The sequence below is a fragment of the Platichthys flesus genome, chromosome 2 (genome assembly GCF_949316205.1).
Source record: "Platichthys flesus chromosome 2, fPlaFle2.1, whole genome shotgun sequence".
NCBI classification, from domain to species: domain Eukaryota; kingdom Metazoa; phylum Chordata; class Actinopteri; order Pleuronectiformes; family Pleuronectidae; genus Platichthys; species Platichthys flesus.
Window position 1 is genome coordinate 16,693,120 of NC_084946.1, and position 27,070 is coordinate 16,720,189.

General features: G+C 41.9%; 1 protein-coding gene across 1 annotated transcript in view; it reads right to left on the minus strand.

The window, feature by feature from the left end:
* The window catches only part of cacna1da (calcium channel, voltage-dependent, L type, alpha 1D subunit, a), a 57,387-nt gene extending 39,311 nt beyond the window's left edge, over positions 1–18,076 (minus strand). Inside the window, exons 1-3 of the mRNA XM_062402146.1 lie at positions 17,685–18,076; positions 16,936–17,041; positions 2,194–2,333 (exon numbers count right to left, since the gene is read on the minus strand). Coding sequence (XP_062258130.1) covers positions 2,194–2,333; positions 16,936–17,041; positions 17,685–17,983 — 545 coding nt within the window. The 5' untranslated portion in view covers positions 17,984–18,076. The remainder of the gene's footprint in view (positions 1–2,193; positions 2,334–16,935; positions 17,042–17,684) is intronic.
* Positions 18,077–27,070: the final 8,994 nt, after the last annotated feature.

Genomic DNA, 27,070 nt, shown 5'->3' on the forward strand with positions numbered 1-27,070 from the left:
TAAGTAACACCGTTCAACGCTACACACGAGAAATTCAGGGGAAAAGCTGAGAGAGCAGTAAAATATCTCCGCCTCAATGTAAAGAGATAAATGGAGCCGGCCCCTGCTGTGCTCACAAATTAAAATCAGCGGTGAACAAATCTCTTGAATCATGATGGAAGACACTTCACTGCAGTGGGCTGGACGCCACTCACCTAGCCAAGAGGGAAAAATCGTCTCGCCACATCATATCAAAGCTGTGGGCTCAACACAGGGAATGAAGCTGCTATACGCACAGTCTGCTCAGACTTATATTGCACTAAGTCACAGCTGTAAGATTGACTGGCTGCCACTGGGGTTTCATTACTCATCCAATCACGCTCTAATCAAAAGCCTTCACATGGAAACACTGTTCTGCTGAATATACCTGAGGAGAGCCGCCTTTATGTAGCTGATAGATGTGACTTTTTATATGTTTCAGCCTAAAATCTACAAACTCTGACTGTCTTTACACTCAATTTATAAACAATGCTACTGCAGCCCGTCATTTACATGAGATCTCGAAACAAAGTTGCTATTGTCCAGCACATATGAAGTAGCATGTTTCTGGCCTCCAGATGAATCCATGTTCAATATTTAATCCCTCTGCAGATCTATTTTCCTCCTCACCAACTCCTCTTTTTCTCTTTAGCTACTGTTGTCTACAAGCTGTTTGCTGCTAGTGAGCAGTCAGTCGATCTGCACTTGTTCCCAGAAACAGATGCCCGATGTGGCACCATACAAAAGTGATGAGAGTGAACCAAAACAAAAATGTGCGGGATGTAAAGACAATGAACCACATTGTACATTTCGGTGTTTCCCATTAATTATTGAAACTGTGGCAGCCGGTCCCATCCAAGACGTGTTCACCTTTCATAATAACATAAGAGATCTTTAGCTTGGCGTTGTTTCACAGGCTCAAACTGGCATTGGGTGCTCACACTCTTGTCAACAAAGCTTTTACCGTCCATGCAGACAGTCAGACTTTTTAGTTGTAGCTATCACTTGGAATGTGTTGTGAGTGACAACGCATGCACGTGCACCGCCATAGATTGAATTGTTTCCAGGGGAAACGCTATATTATATATTATTTGCAGGTAAAGAGCAAAAGCTTTAAATTTCAAAGGTAACGCCCATCACCTCCACTTCAAATAGGCCTGAAATTCAAAACGATATCTGACATGCCTTTTTCTTGCATTTCCACACTTTTCTCTCTATCAAGAATATGTTTCGAAAAGTTGAATAAGAAACTGACATGACAACCTTATTCTAACCTCCACTAAACCATAACCGGACCTGCTATAATCTATGAATACAAGACACAATCATATCAAAGCCTGGTGTGAAGTGGAGGGAACTTTGACCTTTTATAAAGCTGTTTCAGAGTGATTTTGAGTTATAGTGTCACATCAGCTACTGGCAGTGTGTTTTCTATGTGACATTTCATGGATTTAGCAACAGTCACTCTTCACAGCAGCAGCAGCAGCAGGCGACTTTGCATCTGGCTGCATGGCAGATCAACCTTGCATGCTGCATACAGACAGAGATCTGACCCAGCTACCCACTGGACTGTGCGCATTAGAGGAGAGAGAGAGAGGGGAGAGAGAGAGGTAAGAAGACAGAGAGGAGAGAAAAGAAGGTGCAGTAAGAATGTAGATAACAGTCGGCAAGGGAGGAGAAGACAGGAACGAGGGCAGAGTGAGGTGGGGAAGTGTAAATCATCAAATTTAACAATTTGAGGGATCAAAACGCAATGAGGAAGAGCTGAAGAGATGAAGCCGAGCGCTATGAGAGAGAATGTGAGTGAAAGACAGTCGGAGAGAAGAGAGAGAAAGATGGGAGTGTTGGAGAAGTATGGAGAGATGCATGGTGACTCACTCCAGTAGTGTTAAAGCTCTGATTTATTCTCTCTGTCTTTTCTGGGTCAGATAGTGTGGGTGTATGAGGGTCTCTATTAGCACTCGGCCACTTGGAGCAAAGGATTAAGCAACTTTAACTTCAACACCGACACCCTCTCTGAAAAACTGTAAACTGCAAGTGTTGAAAGTGTGAACTCGAAGAGCAACAACGTTTGTAACATAACAAAACCTCTCAACCTGGTCAACAGATGGACACATCTGATAGGATGTCAACTATGTTTACTGTGTTCACAAATACGAGAACTTGAAAACTTACCCTATGACGACAATGACAAAATCCAGCATGTTCCAACCGTTTCTCACGTACGCGTTCTGGTGCATCACCAGACCATAAGCGATAATCTTCAGAAAGGTCTCGATTGTGAAAATGATGAGGAAGGCATACTCAACGGTTTCCTGTGGACACACACACATACAGAGAGAGAAAAGATGCTATTAGGATACAGACATAAAGGACTATCTTTAAACATGGACATGAGAAGGTATTGTTTTGGATGGACACATCGACTGTATAAATAAAGATGGATGACATGACTGAAGTTTCTCGATCAGCCCCTGGAATAGGCAGCATAGGTCATAAACCTCATCTCCTCCATGTTAGCAGATGGGACATGGACCAAACCCAAAAGTACCAAATAAACATTTAATAAACTTTTCTCAAAGATTTTTTTGTCATTTTAGTGGCTCCATCCCCAAATCGTTACTGCACCGACTTGACAAGATGGAAGCTTTCATATCTGGGACTTCTGGACAGTGAGAGGAAGTGGTGACGTTCCGTCCATCTTTAGATTAAGTCTGTGAAAGGTCAACACATACAGACACTACCACTGAAGGATATATATGGAAACACATCTGATGTGAACATGTGCTGAGTGTATTCCCAGTATACAAGTACACTTATACACTTTATATATTTTGATATATATTGCAGATTTTCATGAATATAACCTGAACATCCTTGGGTTTCAGACAGCTGCATGGATAAAATAAAACATGTGAGGATGTAACCATGACCTTGAATTGTTGATTCATTAATTCGTTATAAATTAATGAGGAAATTGTCAGGCTGATAAATAGATGATGAAAATAATTATTAGTCAGAGCCCCACTTTGCTCATAACTGTTTAATATTAAATCCTGTCCCCTTTAAACACCAGGGGAAGACGATTCAGTGATGAAGGTTACGAGGACACATCTTAGCTGATACAGTATTATGTTATAGGATAGAATTCATGAAGAACACAATCAGCTGGTAAAAAGAGAGCGTGGGGCTTTAGGGGCGTGACCGAGCTTTGACAAATACCTACGATGTAAACTCTTATGAAAACATTTGATTATTGAACTAAATTAAGAACCAAAGTAAAGGCTGCCGAGAAGAGAAACATATGTGATCACACACATAATTATGTTTATACATAAACGTGGCTTATCAAGCCCAAGATTACAAGCATGAGTCTTTACAACGTTGTGGGGGGGTTCACGTTGATTTTCTTTTACATTGAAAAACCCGATCAATATGAAATGTAAAAACAATCATTCTGTCGTACTGTGTCCCTCTAATGTACTGAACAACATTACTCATCCACAGCAGCTAAGTTTAACCTTGTCCTGACCTCATTCACATCTGATGTGGTTCTCACACTCTACAACACATGTCTCAGCACATATTCACACAATATGAGAAACTTTGAACAGACGCACATTAGTATTTTGGAATAAGAACAGTGAAATGTCTGTTTCTTATATTTTGAACCTGTAAACGCAAATTAAACTGGATAAACTGTTTTTGTCCTGACACACAAACGCACCTCACAGAACCAGAGAGTGGACTGATCTGACTTTTTGACATTGTCTCTAGAACACACCACAAAGAACATAGTTGCCACTGACGTGCATGTACCCTCTGAGCCTCTTTCCCTCTGCTCATAATCCAGAATAAACAAATCTAAATTCTTTGAAATTAAACAAAACTATGCGAGAAGGGGTACTCTGCATTTGTTGAAGAGGAAAAGGCAGAAGCCAAATTAAAAGACAACTGCACTATCCATCCCTCCTCTGTCAGTCGGTGTTTCCCACTTATCCTTTCAAGGGTCAAGGGGCAGAGCCAACCCCAGCTGACCTTGTGTGAGAGTCAGGGTAAAACACAATGAACAGGACGCCAAACCATCAGAGGGCCGACATTCAGACATTAACAACCATCACGCTCACATTCACACTTGCGGGTCATTTTGAATCTTCACTCAACCTTTACTGCGTGTCTTTGGACTGTGGGAGGAAGCCGGAGTACCCACAGAAGAACATACGCAGTCATGCGGAGGACATGCTCACACCACACAGAAAGGCCCTGGTTGGCTGGAAGGTTAGAATCCAGCACCCACTTGCTGTGAGGGGCTAAAACAGCAGGAAACGGACGGAAATTCCTCATTCACAAGTCTGAACAACCAGGGAGTGAGCTCTCAAGGCACCAATGTATCTGAGGGATGCTGGGAATAAACCAAAGTGGCTCTCAGCAGATTGAATACCTTTACCAAGGCCCAACAGTCTCCTTAAATTCAAACGAGCTTTATAAGCTAAGAATGCATTACAATATTTCAGCTTGGTGGGCGGGTTTGTGTCTGTATTTGCTATACAGAGGCTGAAATAAATTTGAATTTGCTATTTATGATTTTTATTTGGAACTGCATCGAATTGCACCCACTCATATAAAAATCAGTCCCTTAAATATGTCTAATTTGTAAAAGAAGACCCATGAATTGTTTCCTGGAAAAAAGGTGAAAGTGTCACAAAAAAAAAACTCACATTAAAAAGGGTGATAAAAAATGATTCATTCTTCGAACAAGTCAGTAGTTTTTGTGTTAATCTGCTGACAAATAACACTTACAACCAACCAACAGACAAACAAGACCTCCGCGGGGGAGGTAAAAACGGGACAAAAAGAATTTGAATAAAATGCCTTTGTTTAGAAGACATATACAGATTAGAGCCAGTGATGTAACCCAACATTGTGGCTTCCTGCGGTTGTTTCAAAGACAGAGAGAACACAGGAACAAGAAGCCATCAGGTTGAGGTCGGCCGGGAGTGAAACTGACAACTGGGGCACACAGAGCTTAGATAAAGGTGTTGTGTGCATGTTAATGCAGTGAGATGTGTGAGAAGCTGGAGGTGGACACACCACAGGGTGACTCAGCGGTTTAGGACAGTCCTGGGACCTCCCCGGGGATATGAAACAAGAGAGAGGACCTCTTCATCCTTTATGCAAGAGGCAGGTCAACGTAGACTCTGCCTATAGGCTGGACTTTACATTAACAGTCCATCGGTTCAACTCTACACTGAATGTACAAGACACCGTCATTTCGCTTTTCCCATGGGACCTCAGTGGATTATTATAATATACAATACAGACAAATGCACAGACACTAACATATTATTAAAAACATAATAACCTCTTCCACCTGAGGGAGTCCTTAATCCTCTGCTCTGTGTTCTCTGTGGACACAATAACGGCAGCGCAAGAGCACCGTGTGCTGCGGGGCTTGTTTTCCCAAGCATTTACTGCAGATTGTGAGAAGCACTTAGCCCAGAATAAGAGACGTGGCCCTCTTTGTTACTGCAGTAAAAAGGTTGAGTTAAGCTCTTGGCTGCTGCCTCTGTGACATGAGCATGCTCAGGCCGGGGGGAGCAGAGAGAACAGAACGATTCATACGGAGATGGACAAATAGTGACAGAGGGACGAGTGAACCATTTCAGAGGCATTTACAGACCAAAAGACGACTGTAAGCCGCTGCTGCAGTAACATGTTAAAGTGGTAAAAACATGTTTTAGTGACTAATGAATACAAGATTTTGACGTGTCTGATCTTTTTTATTTCCTTTTGGAATCATCCAGTTCTGAATGGAGGGGGATTCGATTTTTTCTATATATTTTTATAAGAAATAATATTTTGCAGAGAAAAAAATCGTCTCTCAATAATTTGATTATTTTTTATCCAGGACCCCCTCCCTCCCAAATCAATACCATGAAACGGCAATGTTAATGAAAATAGAAATTGCGAGATAAGTAAAGAAAAACATAATCAAAATAATATTAATAATAATAATCAGATGAATCTCAGAGCTGAAAACTACAGGAAGCATTTCTGGACTACAATTAGAGGAGCTTGAGTGACCTAATAATCTGACACCTTTGAACAAGAAAAAAAATGATCTGATCTGTGTGTGTGTTTGAATTGTTCCTATTGGCAATGATGTCTATTTGTTTCCAGGGATGTTAAAAAACATTAAAATTCCAATAAAATGGTTGAAAAAGAAAAGAAGAGAGAGAATGACAGTGAGGACAGAGGCCTTTGGGGAGGACCATAAATATCTCTGACTCATCTTCATTTATTTGTGCTGTAAAGAGACTCACTGTGATATGTCCTCTTTTATAGAGGTATACTGCACCATATGCATTCTATCAGCACTTATATGTTCACCTCACTTACTCTTATCCTGTCACATTATCACAACAAGATACATCATGCAATCACACACACACACACACACACACACACACACACACACACACACACACACACACACACACACACATACTTGTCCCTAAATGCAGATTTTCACAGGACACAATGAACTCATGCATAGCAAGATACCACACAGCATAATGCACGATACTCCTGCGCTCTCACAGCTGAACAGGCCCCTATCTCTCCCACAGGGTCAGTGTTCATGTCTCTGTTCATCTCATGATGCCTTCCTCTACATGACTCGCCATAGGACTGAGCCAGGCAGATAGCAGCTATGTAAACCTATTTACAGTTCAGACACGCATGTTTGCAGTGCTCAGGAGGCCCAGTGCATCCTCCTGCAGACTAGACACGGAAAATTAATCATATAATTTTGTGCATATAAAGGAGAGGGACTGGGACAAGGAACATCTCGGAGTGTCACTAAAACTGATCAAACGTGATCTTCTATTATCTAATAAAGTCCATTTAAAATGAAAGTTTCCTGAAGTGAGGCTGTGGGAATTAAATCTTATCATAGTACCTCACAGGCTAATACACAAGGAATTTTTTGGAAGGAATTTTTGGTGTTTTGGGAAATACACTAGTTGACTTATTTTCTGAGAGTTACTTGAGGAAAAGTTTGATATAATTGCAGACGGTAAGCTTAGTTTAGAATAAAGAGTTTAAACAGAGGAAATTGCTGGCAATATATTAATAATAATAACAATAATAACATGATAATAATAATAAAACAATAATAACAATAATAAGCCTCATTTATATAGCTCTTTTTCGTTAAGTCGGAGAATGTCTCATCGCCACACGTGTGTGCATACGAAAGACCACATCTGGGCGTGTGGAGACGAACCCAGTCACATGAGTCACAGTGACAACATGCATGTTTGATATCTGTACGCGCTTCGGCAGTGCAAACACAACAAACTATACGCAACAATAACAATGTCAGAGAAAGCCATATGTAGCACAGTGGACAGTAGAACAGCACCGACACACCACACACTAGCCAACACATTACTTTAAACTAATCAAAACTCTGCAGCCGTCAGCAGAGGGACAGTTTGAGAGCAGATATCTCCCGAGTGTCACCGAAACGTAATAATGTCATTTCGGATCTGATTCTGCACACAATGAGCAGGCGTGTATTCTGTAGGACTTCCCGCATCCCTCTCCTCCCCCCACGCTCTCTCTCCATCCCTCCCTAACTCCCTTGCCTTCTCCTGTCTGTATAGATCAGTCAGTGCCACCCAGCTAAGCCAGGGGGGGTGAGGGGAGCCAGCATTTAGTGCTTCTTCACCGCCTACTCTTGCAGGTTTGCACAGTAAGTAATTGCGCTTGAGTGAGCAGACTATGTTGGGATGGCTGTTCCAGTGTGGGTTATGCATGGGGTTTGTCTTTTGCATCTTTTAATAAGGTCTGCTGCACCACCAGTTGATTCAGTTTGTACATCATCTTAAATATAGATGTTTTATGTATTGTAACATATACTGAGCATGGGTGAGTACGCAAATCTATGTACCAATCAAATTCCACATGTTTAAATGACATCAGTCTCACCCAGATACAACATGCAATTTCTTCTTTGCCGCTTCAAAACAGCCGTTGTGCTGTACTGCCACTGACATGTACTGTTTTTAGAGCGGTGAAGAAGAGGTGGTATGTGGTAGCATAGAGTTTGTAAGGTCTAAGTTAAATGTCAGCAACTTTTCAATAATTCAAGCTGTAAAGTCCCACAAGTAGAAGGGTGCTGTGATCTGTTTGCAAGACTTCAGTTTGAAAGGGGGCGGGGCAATAGTGTTGCCAAATCTAGCAATCTCATTAAGGTCTTATTATTTTTCTTAAACATGGCTGTACCCATTTAATTAAGTAAATGTTATGTATTCGTAGATCTATCAAATTAAATAAGAAAATAATTTCTATGAGATTCATTCTCTGCATGTATTTTCTTAATCTGAGCCATGCCATACAACAATGATAATAATCATCATTTCCATACAGGGTCAGTAGCAAATAATACAAAGAATGAATTATATATCATAATATTATACAATATTAAAATATGTAAGTTATTTTTCTAAATGCACTTTTATCATTGTTACTCTGTGTCAGCCGCTACACAAAAGTCCAGGTATAAGAATTGTTATCGTGGAGGGAAACATTTTAAAAATACGGAGTATCACACTGACGATCCAAAACTACAACAGTGAAAGAAACAACATCTCTCGTTTCTACTTGAGCGAATTAACATTTTAATCACACAAAAACAACACAAAATACAACATGATACACAGCTCAGCTGCTCTAAAGCCCTGTTCTTTATCAATCAGTATAGCTGTGCCCATGTGTTTGTGTGTACAGTTTGTGTGTAGCAAAGCGTGTGTAGTGTACACACAAGTGTATGTGTGCGAGGCACTGTGGGAGCAGGCTGGAGGTGTGTGAGGATGTGGATGTCCCACTGCCGAGGAAAAACACCACAAGTGCAGGTCATACCCACACCAAGCAAATAGCTTCACAAAGAAACACAACATCACACCGAGTATCTGTTGCATAAGGTTGTTGCCGATGTATAACCTAATTCTGCCCTAAAGTTACACAATCGACACACAGAATGTAACGCAATCATTGAATCAAGCTGGAGCCGTTTTCTCTATTCCCAAAATGCCAAAGCTGTCACCAGCCGTGTGTCAGCCAGTCTGCATCCGCCTGTAAAGAGATCTTCAAAGTTTAAAGAGGGAAGGGGGAATGGAGCTCATTAGCGAAACCATCAAAGCTCCTCTTGATGTCGTCTAATCGTGCAGATGTTGCAAAGTCTACATCTGTCACCTAAACACTAACACACCTGACACAGAGTTAAGCATTTCAGGTCAGCCCATGCTCTCCATTTCACATTTAAATATAGACACAGGCAACAGAATACAAATGACAAAAGTAAAACTCGAGATCTCTCCAACATTTTTGGTGTTTGTTCATTTGTGCGAGTTAATGTTCTGTTACTATACAGATCATCGGCATGAACATGCAGTCATGCTTGCAGATGTGTGTCCATGCAAGGATGTATATGTGACGTATAGTAGCTGCCATGGAAACCAAAACAATGAAACAAATAGTTGGGTCCAAATGGAATGTGTAGAGGATTTTGACAAATACGGTAAAAACACGTTAAGGAACAAATTACCCAACCCTGCGTTTAGGAAACCTAAATATTTGGCTTTTCACTGCATGCCAAGTACTCAGCTCAGTGCTTTAGTTTAATTCAAACACGTGGACGAGGCTACAATTCTCTCATAGGAAAAGTGTGTTGCAAAAGCTGGCTAAAATGTGCAGGTGTCTCCATCAATGTGTCTGGGTCTGGTACCTCTCATCATTGTTTAGTCTATAACAACTCTTCCCAGTTGGACTCAGGTTCAACCTGAGTGTCAGGGACCCACTAGTCAATGGAGAAACAAACACAGGATGACTTTTCACAAAATGGGATTCAACTCAACCAGAGTATCAAACCTCCGCAGGATCAAATCGAACTGACACCAGAACACTCCCATTTTCAAATATAACCCTGAATCATACAGGAACTGCAAAACTGCTCTAATGATCAGATGAGGATTCTCATTCTGAATAAAGAAAGATTTTATGGAAAATTGAATATCAAAGCCTGTGATGATGACGTGAGACCACAAATCTCGCTTTTAAATGTGTACGTTGCGTGTGAATGAAGTGAGACTATGAATTTGACCATATTTCTCTTTCAGCTCTGTGGCTGTGGCCATCACACTCAGTTCATGTCTCACACGTTAAATATTGTTTGTGAATGTAGAGTTCTGTCTGCCTCACAGTCTCAGTTCATACCAGTTATTTACATAACCAGAGAGAAAGAATTACTCAAATCGTCTGTTTTCCTTTAAGATGGTCTGTTTGACGCACATGCTCCGCTGCTGTACTTTATCAGGGATGCACTCACACACACTGTGCACTGCCCACACAAAGCTAACACAGCTCTGACCCCCTTCTCTCTCTCTCTCTCTGTCTCTGTCTCTCTCTCTCTCTCTCTCTCTCTCTCTCTCTCTCTCTCTCTCTCACGGTCTCTCTCTCTCTCTGTCTCTGTCTCTCTCTCTCTCTCTCTCTCTCGCACTGACACACACACACAGAAATACACGTTCAAGATAACGAGCAGGGACACTGCTAGTGTGAGCCACAAATGAGCAGTTACGTTAAGTGACTAAACACATACTTCCACCATCGTCTCTATGGGAGGCCACAGTCCAGACGTTGTTGCTTGTGCCAGTCAGCACACACACACACACACACACACCCACACACCTACACAGCTGACTGCTTCATCTGATACAGGTTTAGGCTCTTGTGCTGCACAATAGTGCATCCAAAATGAACCTTCTCCTCTAATGAAAATCCAGGTCAGTAACTTCCTCAGCCTATAGACGAAGAGTGTATCAAACAGTGATGACAAAAGGTTGTTTCAAAGGACACAGTGGCAGCTTGTGTCTTAAGTCCATTCTCTATCTATTTTAATTCATGGAATCTTCCTAAGGTCATTCTCCACACCTCCACAGCAATTCATGAAAGTTGGTTCAGTTTTTGCGTAATCCTGCTAACAAACACACAAACAAACGGGCAAACAAACAGACAAACAAACAAACAAACAAACACAGATGAAAGCATAATCTCCTAGACAAAGGTACATGTAAGGTTTATGCTCATACACCAGGCAGTTAAGTAGAATAGAGATGACGTATCATTTTTATTTGTACTATTTATTACTCTAGTTTGCTATTTTATTAATCTTAGTTTGTCCATGAGAGACTCTTGAGCAAGTGCACAATTAACAGCATGAGGCACTTTCGTCAAAAGAATGATACAATTTGTGTAAATGATACAAACGTTCTTGGGTCATTTAGCTATTTGTTGTTCTGTTGTTGTTGTTAAAAAAAAAAAACTCTTCACTGTATTGTGCCTCTAATGTTGTTGGACATGAACCACTGGGAGCCTCTCAGTGGCGGCTTGTCACAGTGAAGCACAGCGTGACCGTGATCAGTCAACAGGCATTGACTTCAAATCACCAGTTTGGCAACATGATGGTTGTCGGTATTTACATCAGAAATGACTCCTGAGGTTGTAGTTGCTCATTTTGTGGAGCGCAGTATGTACTAATGACTTAGTCGTATTCAATATATATCAACACACGCTGCTATAGTACGTCCTCTGTGCTGTTGAGCTGTGGGCCTCAGAGTCAGTTGGTGGTAAAACTATACGATCTTACTGATGATGTGAGGTTCAAAGTGAAACTGATCCTACATCTGTGTGATACGTGAACCTGTGGCAGGAACTAGTGCTGCCTGCTGGTCAACAGATTGTGCTTATATACTGTGGCCAGTAAAAGCTGAAAGACAGTAGTGAGCCAGCCAAAGCTAAGGCTAAGCCAAGTTAAAAGAGTATAATTAGAAATCTTGCGACACAAGCTGAACTTTACATCATGCATACCAAGCGAAGTATACGTACATAACCTTTGGCAATAAAATGTTATATTTTTATAGATCATTTTGTGATAAATTAAGAATTAAAATGTAATTGTATGTATTGTAAAATAGTTCTACAAAGTCTTTGCATGTGAGTTACGGAATGATCTGTGCTGTCTGCCCCAGTAGAAAACCCTGTAACATATTACATTGCTGGTGGATGACAAGCATTATAATCGTCATTACTTTAAGAGAGCTTCACTTGTTCATCTTATTGACGAGAGCAGTCATTCACAACAACAATCTCTAAATGTAATTTCATAATTACCTCAAATCTAGATATGATATAGGGTAGTAAATGCTGACATGCTCATTTGTAAGAGCATCTGAATGTGAAGCTGACTCCAACATGGACGGCATCAAAATGACCTCCCTATCACTTCGTACACATTTCAGTCTTTACATGTTTCTGTCCTTTTTGTCCCCAGTGAAGCATATAGCTCTGCGGCTGTGGCATTATGCAATAACAATGATACGGGCAAACACTACATGATCGTGGCCGCTATTCGCTGCATGTTTCCTTTACGAAGGATAAGATTTATGAATCATGTTCACCATGAAAAGGTCATTGTTTTGCTCAGCTACCTTCAGCGGGAGCAGCCCGGGGTGTTGAGTCTCAGATAAGTCACAAATGACCTTAAAGCATAGGCAGAAGGGTTGCAGACGATTTGTCTGTCCCACAGACAAGGTGGGTGACAAGGACATCCATGTGCAAGGACGGGATGTGTGTGCATTTCTTACCATTCTGGTGAAATGACTCAACAAAGGGAAGAGGAAGAAAAGGAGAGGTAAGAAAGAAAAGATTTAGAAATGACTGTGAGATCCTGACAGAGATTGCTGTCTCACGTGCGCGTGTGTACTTCCTGTTACTCACTTGTGCCCCTTGGTGGTAGCAAGACCCCAATCTTTTGCCCTGTGTTCCGCCTGAGGAGGAAATTGCTTTCTATTTATAATGAGCTGCTGCATTTAACCAAGCCTTACTAACAAGACGGGGAGACTCATGCTGCTAAGGCCTCTATGACTTTGCAGCAATGCACTGTTTCATCTCACTGCATCTGTGCAGCACCTACACACTGTCTTCACAGTGTAGCGTGAGCAAAAGAACAGAAGCAGCCTTTTTTTAGCTTTCAGAAGCTAATGTGACTGAGAATCCTCAGTGACACTGCATTGAGCGAACAGTCTTCACATGCCCTACAAGTCAGCTGGTGTGTATCAGACTCTCAGTGTCCCTGTGTGATGAAAGTTATACCTACTCCGAGTGTGTCACAGAGTTAAAGCCTGCGTAGTTCTACTGCCCTGCCATATCATTTGATCCTTGCTTTACACATCAGGCCTCTCAGCACCTTCGCCTCGGGTTTCATATCAGTCCTCAGTCCACCTGTGAGGCTGCGGAGCACAGTATGTGAAATGGCAATCTTCCCGACAGCCTTACCTGCTGGCGACAACAGCAACACTAGCTCAGCGTTTTGCTCTGTAGCACTCCGCCTGCGAGAACAGCGTGAGTTCTGTGGAACGACTACGGCCGAGCTGGCACACACCTGCCCTCAACTAAAAAGTATTGAATTGTTCAACCTCTGCTGAAAAGAGAGAGATTGCATTATTTACCCTCTGGTGATTTAACGTCCACACTGCAGAATTAAACCAAAGTCCTGTGCAAGCAATGTAAAGCTGTCTTTAGTGCAAGACAAGAGTCAGTAAAACCGCTGTAAGCAGAAAAACACATGGAGCAGGTAATGAATACTCTGTATATGCAGAGAGGAGCATCTTTAAAGATCTGTCCCGACTATAAGGGTTAGACAAAATCCCACAATACAAAAGATATCTTTAATATCTATCTTTTTATCAGCTTGTCCTCTCACCCCTACTTGGTCTCGTTCATGATAGTATTTAAAACATAGCATGTCTAGTTAATTTTGAATGGGTGTCCACCTGACACATATGTTCAGAGAAGAACTATGTCTGCTCTATCAGAATTAAGTTACAAACATTGCACAGTAATGTCCAGACAACTGACTCTATGCTGACTCACCACTATGCCGATGATGGAGTCATTTACACCATGTTTTTAGCCTAAATGTCCACTGTGATCCACGCCTGAACATGGCTCCACAGGAGTATATGGGATAGTAAGGCTTAAAACATGGTGGAAATGTTGCGTTTCGGGTCAGATTTAAATGTCGCGGCTTACAGACACTTGGATGTCAATATGGAGAAGTTACCCCCTCCCCCCATCTGCATAGTGGTGAGTAAATAATAAGTGAATTTTCATTTTTGGATGAATAATCCCTTTAAGTGTGAATACCTGCATAATAATATATTATTGCATTAGTACAGTTCAGTCAGACAACTCACGTTCAAAGATTTGTTGCAGCAGTAGAACAGGTTTAGTGTTTGGCGTCTAGGCTCCAACTAAGTCACTCTTCCATATGATTACACGGGAATGATGGGAGTGATGAGCAAATACTACAGGTGGATGCTTGGGGGGTGGAGGGGCTGAAGCAACTGGTAGCAATGCTGCAGCAGCAGTGCGAGCAAAGGGGATGATGGGAAATTTCTTTCTGCTTAAATAGACCACCTGATTAGGTAGTTGTGTATTATAGACCTGCAGCGGGGGCAACGGGTTAGAGATGGGCGTCAAGGTTACATTTTTTTTTTTACAATCATTTCATTCCTACATTGGGACATTGGTGGTCAATATTCAAATGCTTCCAGGCCTTTCTCTCTTTCAGAGATCCTTCCACACATGACAAAGTGAAGCTCTGAACAATAAGAATGTAAAAGGCTCTTTAAGCTCATAATGGTTAGTCCAGTATGAAATAAGCACCTGTCAACACTAAGCTAGGGTCAATTAGTCCAAAGCTCTGCTCAGGTTAGTGAGTGTAATCTGTCACTGAGAGCTGTTTAGCTTAACAGCCATTCACAACACAACAGAGCAGTCGGGCAGCTGAAAGTAGCTTCTCTTGAGCTCACATCTATTCTTTATAGTAAAACATTTATTTAGTTCACAGCAGCACTTTGTGTCATAACAAGTCAAATAAGGTCAAAGCAGTGATGCACCAATCTGACTTTTCCTCCCGTGATTCAAAATCAGCAAACCTCATGTTAAAATTATGAAATGAAGATGAAAAGTAAAGTACATTTTAGTAAACTTAAGCGAGCTTTGATTTTGAAAATCAACTCATCGGGTTTCACAGTGAAGACGTACACATAGGTTTGCCATGTTAACAGTGTTCAGGCACAGACCATAGCTGCACAACTCCCACAGTCTATTTCATTTTCTAAAACACATAAAACCCATTTAACTTCTTTTCACATATAAACCATTGCATATAATCACATATAAATAACTACACTCGTTATCACAACTTAGTGACAGACTACAACTGCAGTGTTTGACTGACCAGGTGGATGAAAAGCAACACCTGCAATTTTTTAATAATTCATATTTAAAGCCAAAAGGGAACCTGGTAACATTAATGAGACAATCTGCAAAGATTTTAATGGTGAAGGTAAAGCAGCATCTGGATATTGATTACACACACCTTTTTTCTTCTAAAGTGTCCGCTGTTATCTGTTACACTAGGGTCAGCATGAGTTTGTAACCTGGTTCCACATATTGACATCCCTACCTACCACTGTGTTCTCATTAGAACACATTGATTGTGAAGCACATATAAAACGGAGACGTTTTAGTTTCAGAGTAGCAGTAGTATCAGAAGAAGCCAACATGACCAAAAACAATATGATGTTTATCTACAGTCCAGCATGCATACTCACATCTATTAGTTTAGTTTAAACACTATTCTTGGTATATTTATATCAACATTAGGGCAGCAAATGAGTTTTAGCAATATCCAACCTTTCTAACGTCACATTTCAACAGATTCCATTTTCTTATGCAAGTGTGCACATTTTCTAACAGTTGTCACTATCAAGACAATCCATCTCTCTCAAACGTCCCTCTAAACCAGGCCTAATGTACTGTATAACACTGTATGAGACACTGTAATGTCCCAGATGGCCGACTTTCCTCTGATGCAGCAGCGCTGTGTAAACAAACACCCTGAGGTCACCCTGCAGGAGGTCAGACTGGGAAGCAGCGCACCTTTACTTTGCTAAAGAGGACAAGACACACTTTTCACTGATGCTGCAGTACTCCCGCACACTGGCTTCAGGCGTCTAACCAACAGAGAAACGTTAGCGCCCGTCTATTACAACAGAAGGTGGAACGTGCACCCGCTCTCAGGCGCAGCTTTCGAGACCATTCAGATGTCTGCAGACGCTCGGTATAAGCTGCTCATAAATCATTGAGCACTTCAGCTAAATTCTGCTCAACTAAGGACCACACTGTTTGTGACTGTCAGGCTTCTGGAGAGCACACTCATCCTCAGCTGTGGAACAATGCTTACAACACCACAACACTACAACACCCATAATTCATCACACAAGGAAACATGCACAAGGTGCACGGAGTGGTGCAATGACGAGAAGTTCTAAAAATAGGAAGCTGAATAAAACCTCTGTACAGGAAAACTATGACATGATAAAGCACCAATGAGGTTAGTTGTCAGGTGTTTCTCTGAGCACAGCAGATACTGAACCGATGATGTCACCATCTTAACACAAAGTCACAATACTTTAAAATCTCAACATTTATCAAAGACAAAGTAACTATAATAAATAGAAATAATAGAGAAGAAAGTCAAGAGAGGATTATGAACCAGAGGAAATCATCTTTAATTATTTCTAATCATGTGTTTAAAGATAATAACCCGAAATTCTCACAAGAGGTTTTGAGCATGTCAACTCAAACAGACCAGCTCAACATAATGCAAGGCCTGAGCAGTCCGCCTCTGATTGCAGCCTTTGAGTTTAAGTAGCAGCGCTGATTCAACAAGCACCAAATGGATGACTGGATAATAACAAAGACATAAAAAATGAGGCCACTCACCAGGTCGTGGTTTATGGAGTTTGAATCATCTTCAGGGAAAGGGACGTAGACAGCTAAGGCCATACAGTTGGCAAAAATGGCAATTAATATAAATATATCAAATGGCCTGAGAAGAGAAGTTAGGGAAAACACAGGATAAAAAAAGTGACTGAACATTGAAGAATTAGTGCAGCATATTAATACCCTTTTTTGGTTTCTTTTGTTTCTGTAACCACTCATCACATCAGTGGTTTACAAGATAAGTAATGAGGTGGTCATGAGCCAAAACTCGCTCCGAAAACCACCGGATTCCATTGATGTTACCCCCCAGATGTAACTGCACAGCTAGGGACCTCGTTCGCTCCATTATTATTACTACAAATAAGATCAAACGTGAGTTTTAGACAAGAACAACAACAACTAACAATGACTGTTATTATTGATGAGTCTGGCAGCTATTTTATCGACTAATTGATAAGAACATCAATGAGGTCTCCATGGTGATGCTTTCAAATGTCTTGTATTGACCAAGAACCCAAATCACCAAGATGTTCACTTGATTCTGCTCAAGAATAAAAAGCAGAGCATCCCCACAATGAACCAGAGGATATTTGGTGTTGTTGTTGGAGGCATTTCTTAAATTATTAATGATCAAAATATTTGCCAAGTAATTTTTTCAATTGATTACTCTATTAACAATAACAATTTCACACACTCATTCACACTCATACATGCTCTCAACCCCACATAGGTCCAGATTTAAAGGATACTTCCACTCCACCAGGCTGATGCAGGCCCTGCGTACGGGGTTGTTGAGTTTGAGGCAGAACAGAGCCCTTGGTGGCCTGCTGTTTGCATTACTGCCCTGTTTCTTGCTTTTGGCATACTGCTGCCGCTTCTTCTGTGCCAACGCACCTACTGGGATAGTGGTGGTCGCCGGGGCAGGCGGGGCAGGAGGAGCGGGCGCCGCCGGGGCCGGAGCTGGAGCTGGAGCAGGGGTAGCGGCGGGAGGCGCTACTGGGGCCGTGGGGGCTGGGACTGGGTCGGGGGTGGGCCCGTTGGCGCTCATGGTTCGGGTGTGGCTCTGTGAGGAGCATCCAGCAGCATGGATCTGCCAGGGTAGAGAGGGAGGCTGTAGGAGGGCAGAGCGGTCTGACCGATGAGCTGGCACGTCACCAGGGGGAACGACTCTGGTGCTGCTGGCATTATTTGCCTCTGAGAAGGAGAAGAAGGAGAGAACAGGCGGCATTAATCAGTTTTTGCACACTTTATGACTTGATGACAGAGCGCATCATAGGTGTCCTCAAACCACAACATTCGATTCAGGTACACTCATGAAACAAACTGATCGGCCACGCTCCATTACATGCATTAGATTTGCTTTAAGGCTATGGCAAACTCATCATGAACAACTGCTTCTAATATTTCGGCTCAAATGAGAGTCAATTCAATGTCCAGCTTCAGTTTCAATTCAGTTTTTATGGTGACTGTGGCTCTGGGGGTAGAGGAGGTTGCTGGTGTGATCCCTGGCTCCTCCAGTCGGCATTCCAAAGTATCCTGGGGAAGAGACTGAACCCCGAATTGTCCTAATTGAATGAGTTGTCTTTGTCCAAGTCCGATACTGACAATTTAATTCAACCATCTAGAAGATGGAGTTAAATCTAAAGGAGTGTGTCCTGGCTGTGTGAGTTGCAGCAGAGATGTTCTGAACATTTGGTGGGCTGAATTGACTCATGGGAAGTCAAGTGAAGTAGGTATATAATGTGGATTACAAATAAACGGTTAGGGTCATACTGTATGAGGAGGTTTTGATTAGTGTATATATAAAAGACATTATGAGAGTGAGGACATTAATTCACGTACACCTCTAAATGCTTAAAAAAATGTCCGAATAACGTTAAGAACTCTTCTACAGTTAATTGAAATGAACTGCTCAACTGCTTTGTCAAGCAAGCCACTAAGATACAAAAGCAGAAACAAACCATAGCACTCTTGCTCTAGAAACAATTGAACAGCCTTCATTGGTGTGGCTAAGGGTTAGTCTTCCTGAAGGAGGCCAGTGTGCTGAAACACGTTGGTGCATTTTCTCTCTGTTATTATCACAGTAATGCAAAAATAATTCTCACAGCAGGAAAGCAGTGGTTTATATAATTTAAATCTACCATCCCTGTGCCATAAGGAACCTTGCAGGATTATATTCACATTTTTATCCAAACAGATGCGCTCCTCTTTCCTCCGTGTAGCTTTTGCCTTAAACTACAATAAAAAATATGGCCATAACAAAACAATCCAACATTTCCTACAAAAATCTGACCATATTCCATAAGGTTAAAGCGGACAGGTGCCATGCAGCTCAAAGCCCATGAAAACACATGAGTGAACTGAGAGCTGCCACTCTCAGTTGGTCTCATCAGTTGTGTAAGTCCTTGAATTGCCAGCAGGCCCCGCAGAGGAAGAAACCGAAAAGGTCACATTGCACTGATGCTCCAAGGAGAAATCATCTTTATATTGTTGCATTGAGTGGGAAAAAAACCAGATGATCAGTGAGTGTTACTGTTATGTGACGCTGCTGCTCTGGTGGTGAATACAGACTTTAACCTACATCTCCTTTGTGCTCTGATATGCTTCTTCTGCCTCATAGCTGAGTCGAGGCGAGAACAATGCGTAAAATACATGCGCTTTTCTTTTTTTTTTTTCCTTTTGGGGGGTTGGATAGTAATGCCACGGCTGCATCGACCGTGCATCCGTGCATGAAAATGAACACTGTGGTTTCCATGAGCAGAATAGCCATCATCTGGCGAGGTGATATGCTTCCCCTTGGACGCCACTGAGGTAAGATGTGGTGAAATCCAGCAGAAAAAGAGGAGACAGCAGAAACAGCTGGCAGCGTTATTACAGCAAGCCTCAGCTCAGTGGATAGTCCACATGATCAGGTTTATTCTAGTGAGTCTGCGTTATTAATAATGAAAAACCTCCTCTTACACCGAGCATGACAGCGCCGAGAGGAAAGTGGCCATTAATAAAAAAAACTGCTGTCCCCTAGAAATAAAGATGGGAATAAAGGCATCATCACTGTCTGCATGCAGAGAGGCAGCTATGCTAAGAGGCTAACTTCAGTTTGATGCGCCGAGCTCTACCTTTTTTCTCCTGGAGACTTCAGGGTTGAGCCGCGGTCCTCCACTCTCCTTCTCCCCGGGTCCTGGTCCAGTGGGTCCGGGTGTGATGTGTTCGCAGGGTCCGGTCTCGGTGACGGCGGAGGTTTAAAATGCATGCACCAGCTCCAGCAGCAGCAGGACGAGGAGAGGGACACGTAGAGGCTGCGTGCATTAATTAGGCTCTTCCATGGTGATCGGGGCGAGCTGACGATGGAGCCGGGAGAGTGCGCACCAGACAACAGAGAGTCCGCTGCCTGCTCATCGCCACAGCGCCAGTGAGACAGAGGAACGAGAAGAACACGAGAGGGTGAAGCTCGATCCCTCCTTCTGCCCCCGACTCTGCTGCACAGACCCTGCTCTGATCATGCACTGCACATGAATCCCACCATGCACTGCACATGGATCAGAACATATACTGTATATGGATCAAATCATATACTGTACATGGATCAGAACATATACTGTATATGGATCACATCATATACTGTACATGGATCAGAACATATACTGTATATGGATCACATCATATACTGTACATGAATCAGAACATATACTATATACGGCTCAGACCATATACTGTACATGGGTCAGATCAAATAGGTTGAATGAGAGATCCTCTGTCAGGCCTGCCTCTTGCTTCTTTAACAAAAACGAGACACCTTTCAAACAGGGTGTCACATGCAGCCTCCATTTATCACGTGAAGGTCACTATTATTAGACCCAAATCATCATGAGCCTAATTTTACAGCTGTGATACAGATGTGGAACAAATTAAATAATATAGCATCATATACGGTGTATATATATTGGTATATATATATATATATATGTATGTATTTGTATATATAACACAACACCACTATAGGCCTACTATACACCAGTTTCTTTAGCACACTACTTAATTTATTTACCTGTGCCACTGTTCTTTATTTAAGTTAATTTTCTCTACAAATAAAATTTCTGTCTGTAGTGTATGTCATGTACACATTGTATTTTCTGACCTATTTCATTTGATACTTTTACGTTTTCTCATTTTGACTATCTGCGGCTCTTACAAGTCATTTTAATCTGAAGTAGTTACAATACATCAACCATAAGAGCGACTTATTGGGGTGCGGCAAATATGATCTATTAATTATGGACAGAATCAAATCTAGCAGGACTCCAACCCTACTTCTAATTTCAAGAGTCTTCTGAAATGGGATGTATCTTAGAAAACATATATCAAGTTAAAACTACTGCTTCTCACCAAATTCCTATTTAGATAACACACGCTCATTAAAAAGGTTTTCTTTCCACTGGTAAAACGTCGCCACCCTTCAAATTGTTACAAAACATGATTACATTTTCCCATTTACCACCAGTGCAATGTGTTCATAATGAAACAGTAAGTTAACACGACCCTTCCTGAAACACACCTCTCTCCAGTCACAGCTGTTGTTTTCTAAGCAAGCAGGTAATAAGACAAGTGTATGTGCATAAATAGAATTTCACTTTGTGAGAGTCTTATAGATTCAAATATAACTTATTTTGTGGACAACATTTGTTAAAATGTCTATCTGAGATAAATGTTTATTTCTAATAAGAAAATGTAAAATATACTTTACACTGTGCATAATGGTGAGGGCTGTAAATCTATAAAAAAGTGTAAATTATCAATCCATTATCAGCTTAAGAACACAGTTATTTCCTGGTGTGACAATGTTTTATAAAAGCTATGACCTCTCATGTAAATGCTGTTAAAATGATCCTACCATAAGCTTAATTGTACAAAGTCTGTCTGACGAATGCAAAAGCATCACAAAGCACTTGTACATCTGTCAGGCGTACAGCTTCTTATTAACCCCCCCTTATGAAAAACTAATGACCAAATGATAGCCGTGACCCCCAGAAGACCCTTCAAAACACACTGTGGATTTTATGTTCAGTCACTTGTCACCAAGCCTGTTTAAAATCAGCAACAACGAAACAGCAACTCTGTAGGTGTTAGAGTTGCATCTAATTTTAGATGATAGGTTTTAAAATGAATGGGTTTACCCATAGACTGTATATAAAGATGGACGCCGCGTCTCCACTTCCTCCCACTAACGTGTGCTTTGACTTATACCCATACTGCACTAGGTGACGATTGAAAACCTTTGTCTTCCCTATTCAAATTCATTTCCAAAAGTTGTTAATTTTTCCACATATTGCTTTGGTTAATGTTGATAGTAGCACAGCATAAAAATGGCACCTGATAAAGTCAACTTTAGATAGGTCATTTTATTTCATTTCAGGTTGCCTTGTAAAAACTAGGGATAATAGATTAAGTTACTTTATATGGCTAACTCTGGCACATTTACAGTATTTTTTTCTGTTGATTAATGAGCACTGTCCCTATCACCTATATAAACAAATGAAATATATTTGACCCACTCAAATAACAGTGACCTCAGTTCAGTGGTACATAGCCAGTATGATAAAACTCCTACCTATAGTAGAACCTCTGAGCCGAGACCTCCGCTTCACCTGCACGACCCAGCTGACGGCAAAGAGCAGAGAACAATCATCTTCATTTCCCGGCTTGTTGGTCAGTGAGTGAACTCCAGCAGTGTTCTGTGAGAGGTGAGGAGGAGCGGACCAGGCTCACCATATCAGCTTACCTGTCTGCCCAGGATAATGGTTTCTTCTAGAATTGTCTTGAATTATTCACCTGGAGATGAGGTTGTGTGAGTGCGTGTTTGTGTGTGTGTGTGTGTGTGTTTGTGTGTGTTTTTGTGTGTGAGCATACCTCGGCAACAGTCAACCCTCCCCTTTGATGCATACTCACACATATTGGAGCAGTGAGCCAACAAGGGACATTTATGTGATCCACTGTTAGTCATGCCTAAATCATCATGACTTATAATTATGAGTAAAAGCCTCGGATGAATTGATTTTAATTTTAGCCATGAGTGGACCTGCAGGTGTCGAGTGTTAAAAAATGTCAAGCGGGCACTCACAGCCCTTATGTCTACCTATCTCCAAATCCTGCAGTGGATATGTCTGGTGACCAGTATCTATTCATTCATGTGAACAGACATCAACACACACACACAAAAAAACTTGCTTTAATAGTTATTTGCTTTTATCAAAAATTGGATTATTCAGTTTTTAACATCTAAACATCATGCTTTGGCGAATGTAGTGTTCAAATACATCTTGTCCATCTCAGTAGTTGGTGCTGGTCGCTCCAGCTACTGAAAATCTGCAGGATCCACAGTCTCAAACTAACCGCCCGTGCTTCTAACTGCTCTTGGGAACTTCTCTAAGAGACGTGGTTTTCTTCCCAGGCAGTCATCTTACCCTATGAGTCCTCTGTCTGTATGTTAGAGACGTTGGAAGGATTCACCAAGGACTGAATTCTGTAAATTAGTGAAGTTGGAGCTAGCATGCAATTAGCATGCAATTCCAAAAAAACGTCACTTAACCTGGATGATCACATTTTTGAAAAATACCTTCACAATGTTAAAGAATGTACCCGCCTTATTCGATTCGGCGCTAAAATTAAATGGGTTCTTCCTCAATCCGTATTGCATCATTCAACCAAGTTTTGTCAAAGTCTGTTAAGTAATTTTTTTTCTATCTTAGTTACAAACAAACAAACAAATTGACAGGTGTGAAAACAGAGCGTCCTTTGCCAAACAGCACCTCTGGCTTTGATTTTTAATCTGCAATCCTTTGTGTTTTCTGATTATTTCTACATGTAACAATGAGGTGCAGACACCAAGACTGCAGGAAGTCACTGCTCCTGGCCGAGAGATAGTTCCATCATAGCGTCCATCCGTCCTTCCTCAGCTTGACGTTTTTACAGTCGATAGAGTATTATAGTTAGTCCCCTTTGGAAGAGCTGGAAGTCTTTGTCGTAGCCATTTAGAGATCCCTGGGTTAGACTTAGTCAACCTGCTTCCAGTTTTCATTAAGCTTCTGGCTTCATGTTTTCAATTCTTGACAGAAACCACATGAATGCTCCCAAAAGTCCAACTATGGTTATTTGTGAATCCAGGAGATTTGACATCTGTGTCTAGTGGTTTAAACTAAGAAATACTGTTCATAGCTTGCTCTTGTCTCTCAATGTTCTTGACTCGGCCTCTTCTCATCTGATGCGAGCTAGTGAGGATGATGGAAATAACATGTACATGTTTTACCCTTCATTCACCTGGAATAGTGGCTTTGCATGTATCTGTGTGTGTTGGCCTTTTTTGTGTTCAAACTTTGTGTCTGTCCTTTCTCCCTCAAACACCCACAAACCCCGGTGTGCAAACCCCAGGAGGAAAGTGCAATGCAGTTCATTTTGAACCAAAGCAGGGTAGAACACAGACTGAGGGTGCAGTGGGCCTCGAGGGATCGTGGATGCCATTTGGCTTAGTGGAGCAGTCTGCACCCACCTCAGATTCAATGTGCTTCTCTGCTACATACACCACCAAACTCTCTCAACCAAAACTGACTCCTTGCAAACATGACGTGATGCACTTTTGAACCTGAGTCGTGCCGCCACAGGAATTTTGGGTATTGAACCATTTTGATTTTACATTACCAGATGCAGGACGCAGTGAAATGCTCCGTCTTGAATACAGTCACACAAACAGAAATCTGCTCAAAGCTAAATCATATTTTCATGAAACAGAATAGTTTTTGCCTCCGAAATCTGCTTCAGTGTTGAAAGTCCTGTGTAAGTGTTGTGCTTGACCTCAGAAGGGATTGTGATGTGTCGACTCATTAAAAAAGACGCCCCATGTGTCCATTTTACACATGAAATTTACAGTGAACAGCTGCCATATTTTTTCTATCTCTTTAGAAATGCACTTAGCTTTTACTTTGTTTTATCCCTCCTTCTCGTGCCGTCTCTCTCTTTTAAAACCAGTGTGCAAAAAACAAAGATCTATATTGCTGCTTCACTCAACGGCTCCTATAAGCTGTTTTAAACTACCATTTTTCTTTCTAGTCATGTTCAAACACTTTTTTTCTTCATGTTTGAAATTGTATCGCAGCAATCAAGGCGTAGGACATTGGAAAGAACTTTAAATATGGCCATGAGCACTCAGTGTCTTCTTCCCAGGCCTGAACATGCACATAAATCCTGGTTATTATTCTGTTGTGCACTGATGCAACAATCACTGCTTATGCATGTTTATTAGAGCTGTGTGTACATTTGTGTGTGTGTGTGTGTGTGTGTGTGTGTGTGTGTGCGTGTGCGTATGAGAGAGACAGAGAGTGAGGGAGAGGGAGAGGGAGTGTGTTGGTGGAGCTGCTTGAAGGAGAGCAGTAGTGATGGAGCCTGAAAGCCCTGCAGCGCAGCTGTTCTCCCGGTGCATCGTCAACTTCACTGCTGAGCCCACAACACACGCTCGGCCCTAACCCCTGCCTGCACACGCTCCTCTTCTCTTTAAATCTGCCTCTCTCTCTCTCTCTCTCTCTCTCTCTCTCTCTCTCTCTCTCTCTCTCTCTCTCTCTCTCTCTCTCTCTCTCTCTCTCTCTCTCTCTCTATGTTGTCTCCTCTATTTTTCTTCATCCACTTTCTCTGCTTATCTTAAGCTCCCCATCTGATTCTTTCTATCTACCATCTTCCAAGAATTCGCTTTAATCCACTTTGCTTTAATTATCTCTCTTATACACCGACTCCACCAGTCTCTCCTTTTCATTTCTTTCCCCCCTCATGCGTGCTCGCGACACCCACCCGAACCCCTACCTGTGGGACCATCAACCTGGTCCAGCTAAGAACAGCGGTCTGATGGAATGCTCTGCTGGTAATTCAATCACGAGTCCCATGCTCTTATCTCATGTGCCATCAGGGGTGGGGCCTGTGGGTGATGGACAGCTTTTAAAGAGAAGGGCAAACACTATGTCATCATGGTGACTGCAGAGCGGTTTAAGGAAATGGAGTGATAAGAGCAGAGAGGAAGAGGCTCAAGCCCGAAGGAGCGACTGGCATTAAAGCAGTGCACCAAGATTCATGGACGTGTGCGAGAGATTCTATGCATATGAGTGTGAACATATTCCTGAGTTCATTTGTGCATGCGAGTGTGCACACGTGCACATGTCAGCATGCATGAGTGCAAGGGATCTGCACATGTAGGCCTGTTTTTTAAATGTGTGTGTATCTGCATTTATGGTGCTGCTAAAACATCCTTAGTCATCCAAGCCGAACAGTGCTGAGTATGTGTGTGTAACCTGAGCTCTGCCTGGTGCTAAAAGAGCCTTACACATGCTCTGTGTTATATTAAGCCATTGTTTCAAAAGTGGTTGCTTTGCTCCTCTTTTTTCTGCCACAGAGATTAAAAATAGAAACATGCATGCTCTCTGAATGTACTTTCCCTCCAGGAAGTGTGCTGTGGTGGGCGCTCGACATTGGCTGTGCACCGTCACGTGCCGCCTCCTTCAGAGGCCACTATTGGATGGCACCTGTGGGGCTCTGTGAAGGATAGCTTTTCTGACAGGACCCAGGAGCCCAGAGGAGTTGCTGGAAACTGGGAAAAGGACAATGTTGGTGGGACCAGGAGAGCAGTGGGAAGGGGGGGGGGGGGGGGGGGGGGCGCTCAAGAGATGGCATCCCCGTGGCTGTGGGTGTGGAGGTGCTAGAACGTGACCTCCAAGCTACTGCGAAGGGCAGGACTCCTCCAAGATGATCACATGGCTGAAGAGGTGCAGCAAATGAATGAGGGAGAGGATCTGCAGCAATGACATCTAGAGAGCAAGTGTTCTGGTCACTTAAGTTCAGCTGACTCTTGAATCTGTTGTCATCTCTCAACATTTGGTTTAATTCCCTAAAATCAGGGTTTAAAATACATTTCTCCTGACAATTTAACCTCATTATTCAATAATAATGGATAATTTATTGATTTAAAACTCACCACTGATTCAATATAATAATATGTTTTACTTCAGTTATTTGCTGGTTATTTGCTGGTTTAGGGAACCATCACACAAACCATGTTTAGTGTGGCTGTGACTCTGTGTGTATGGTGAGGCAGTGTCCTCTGGTG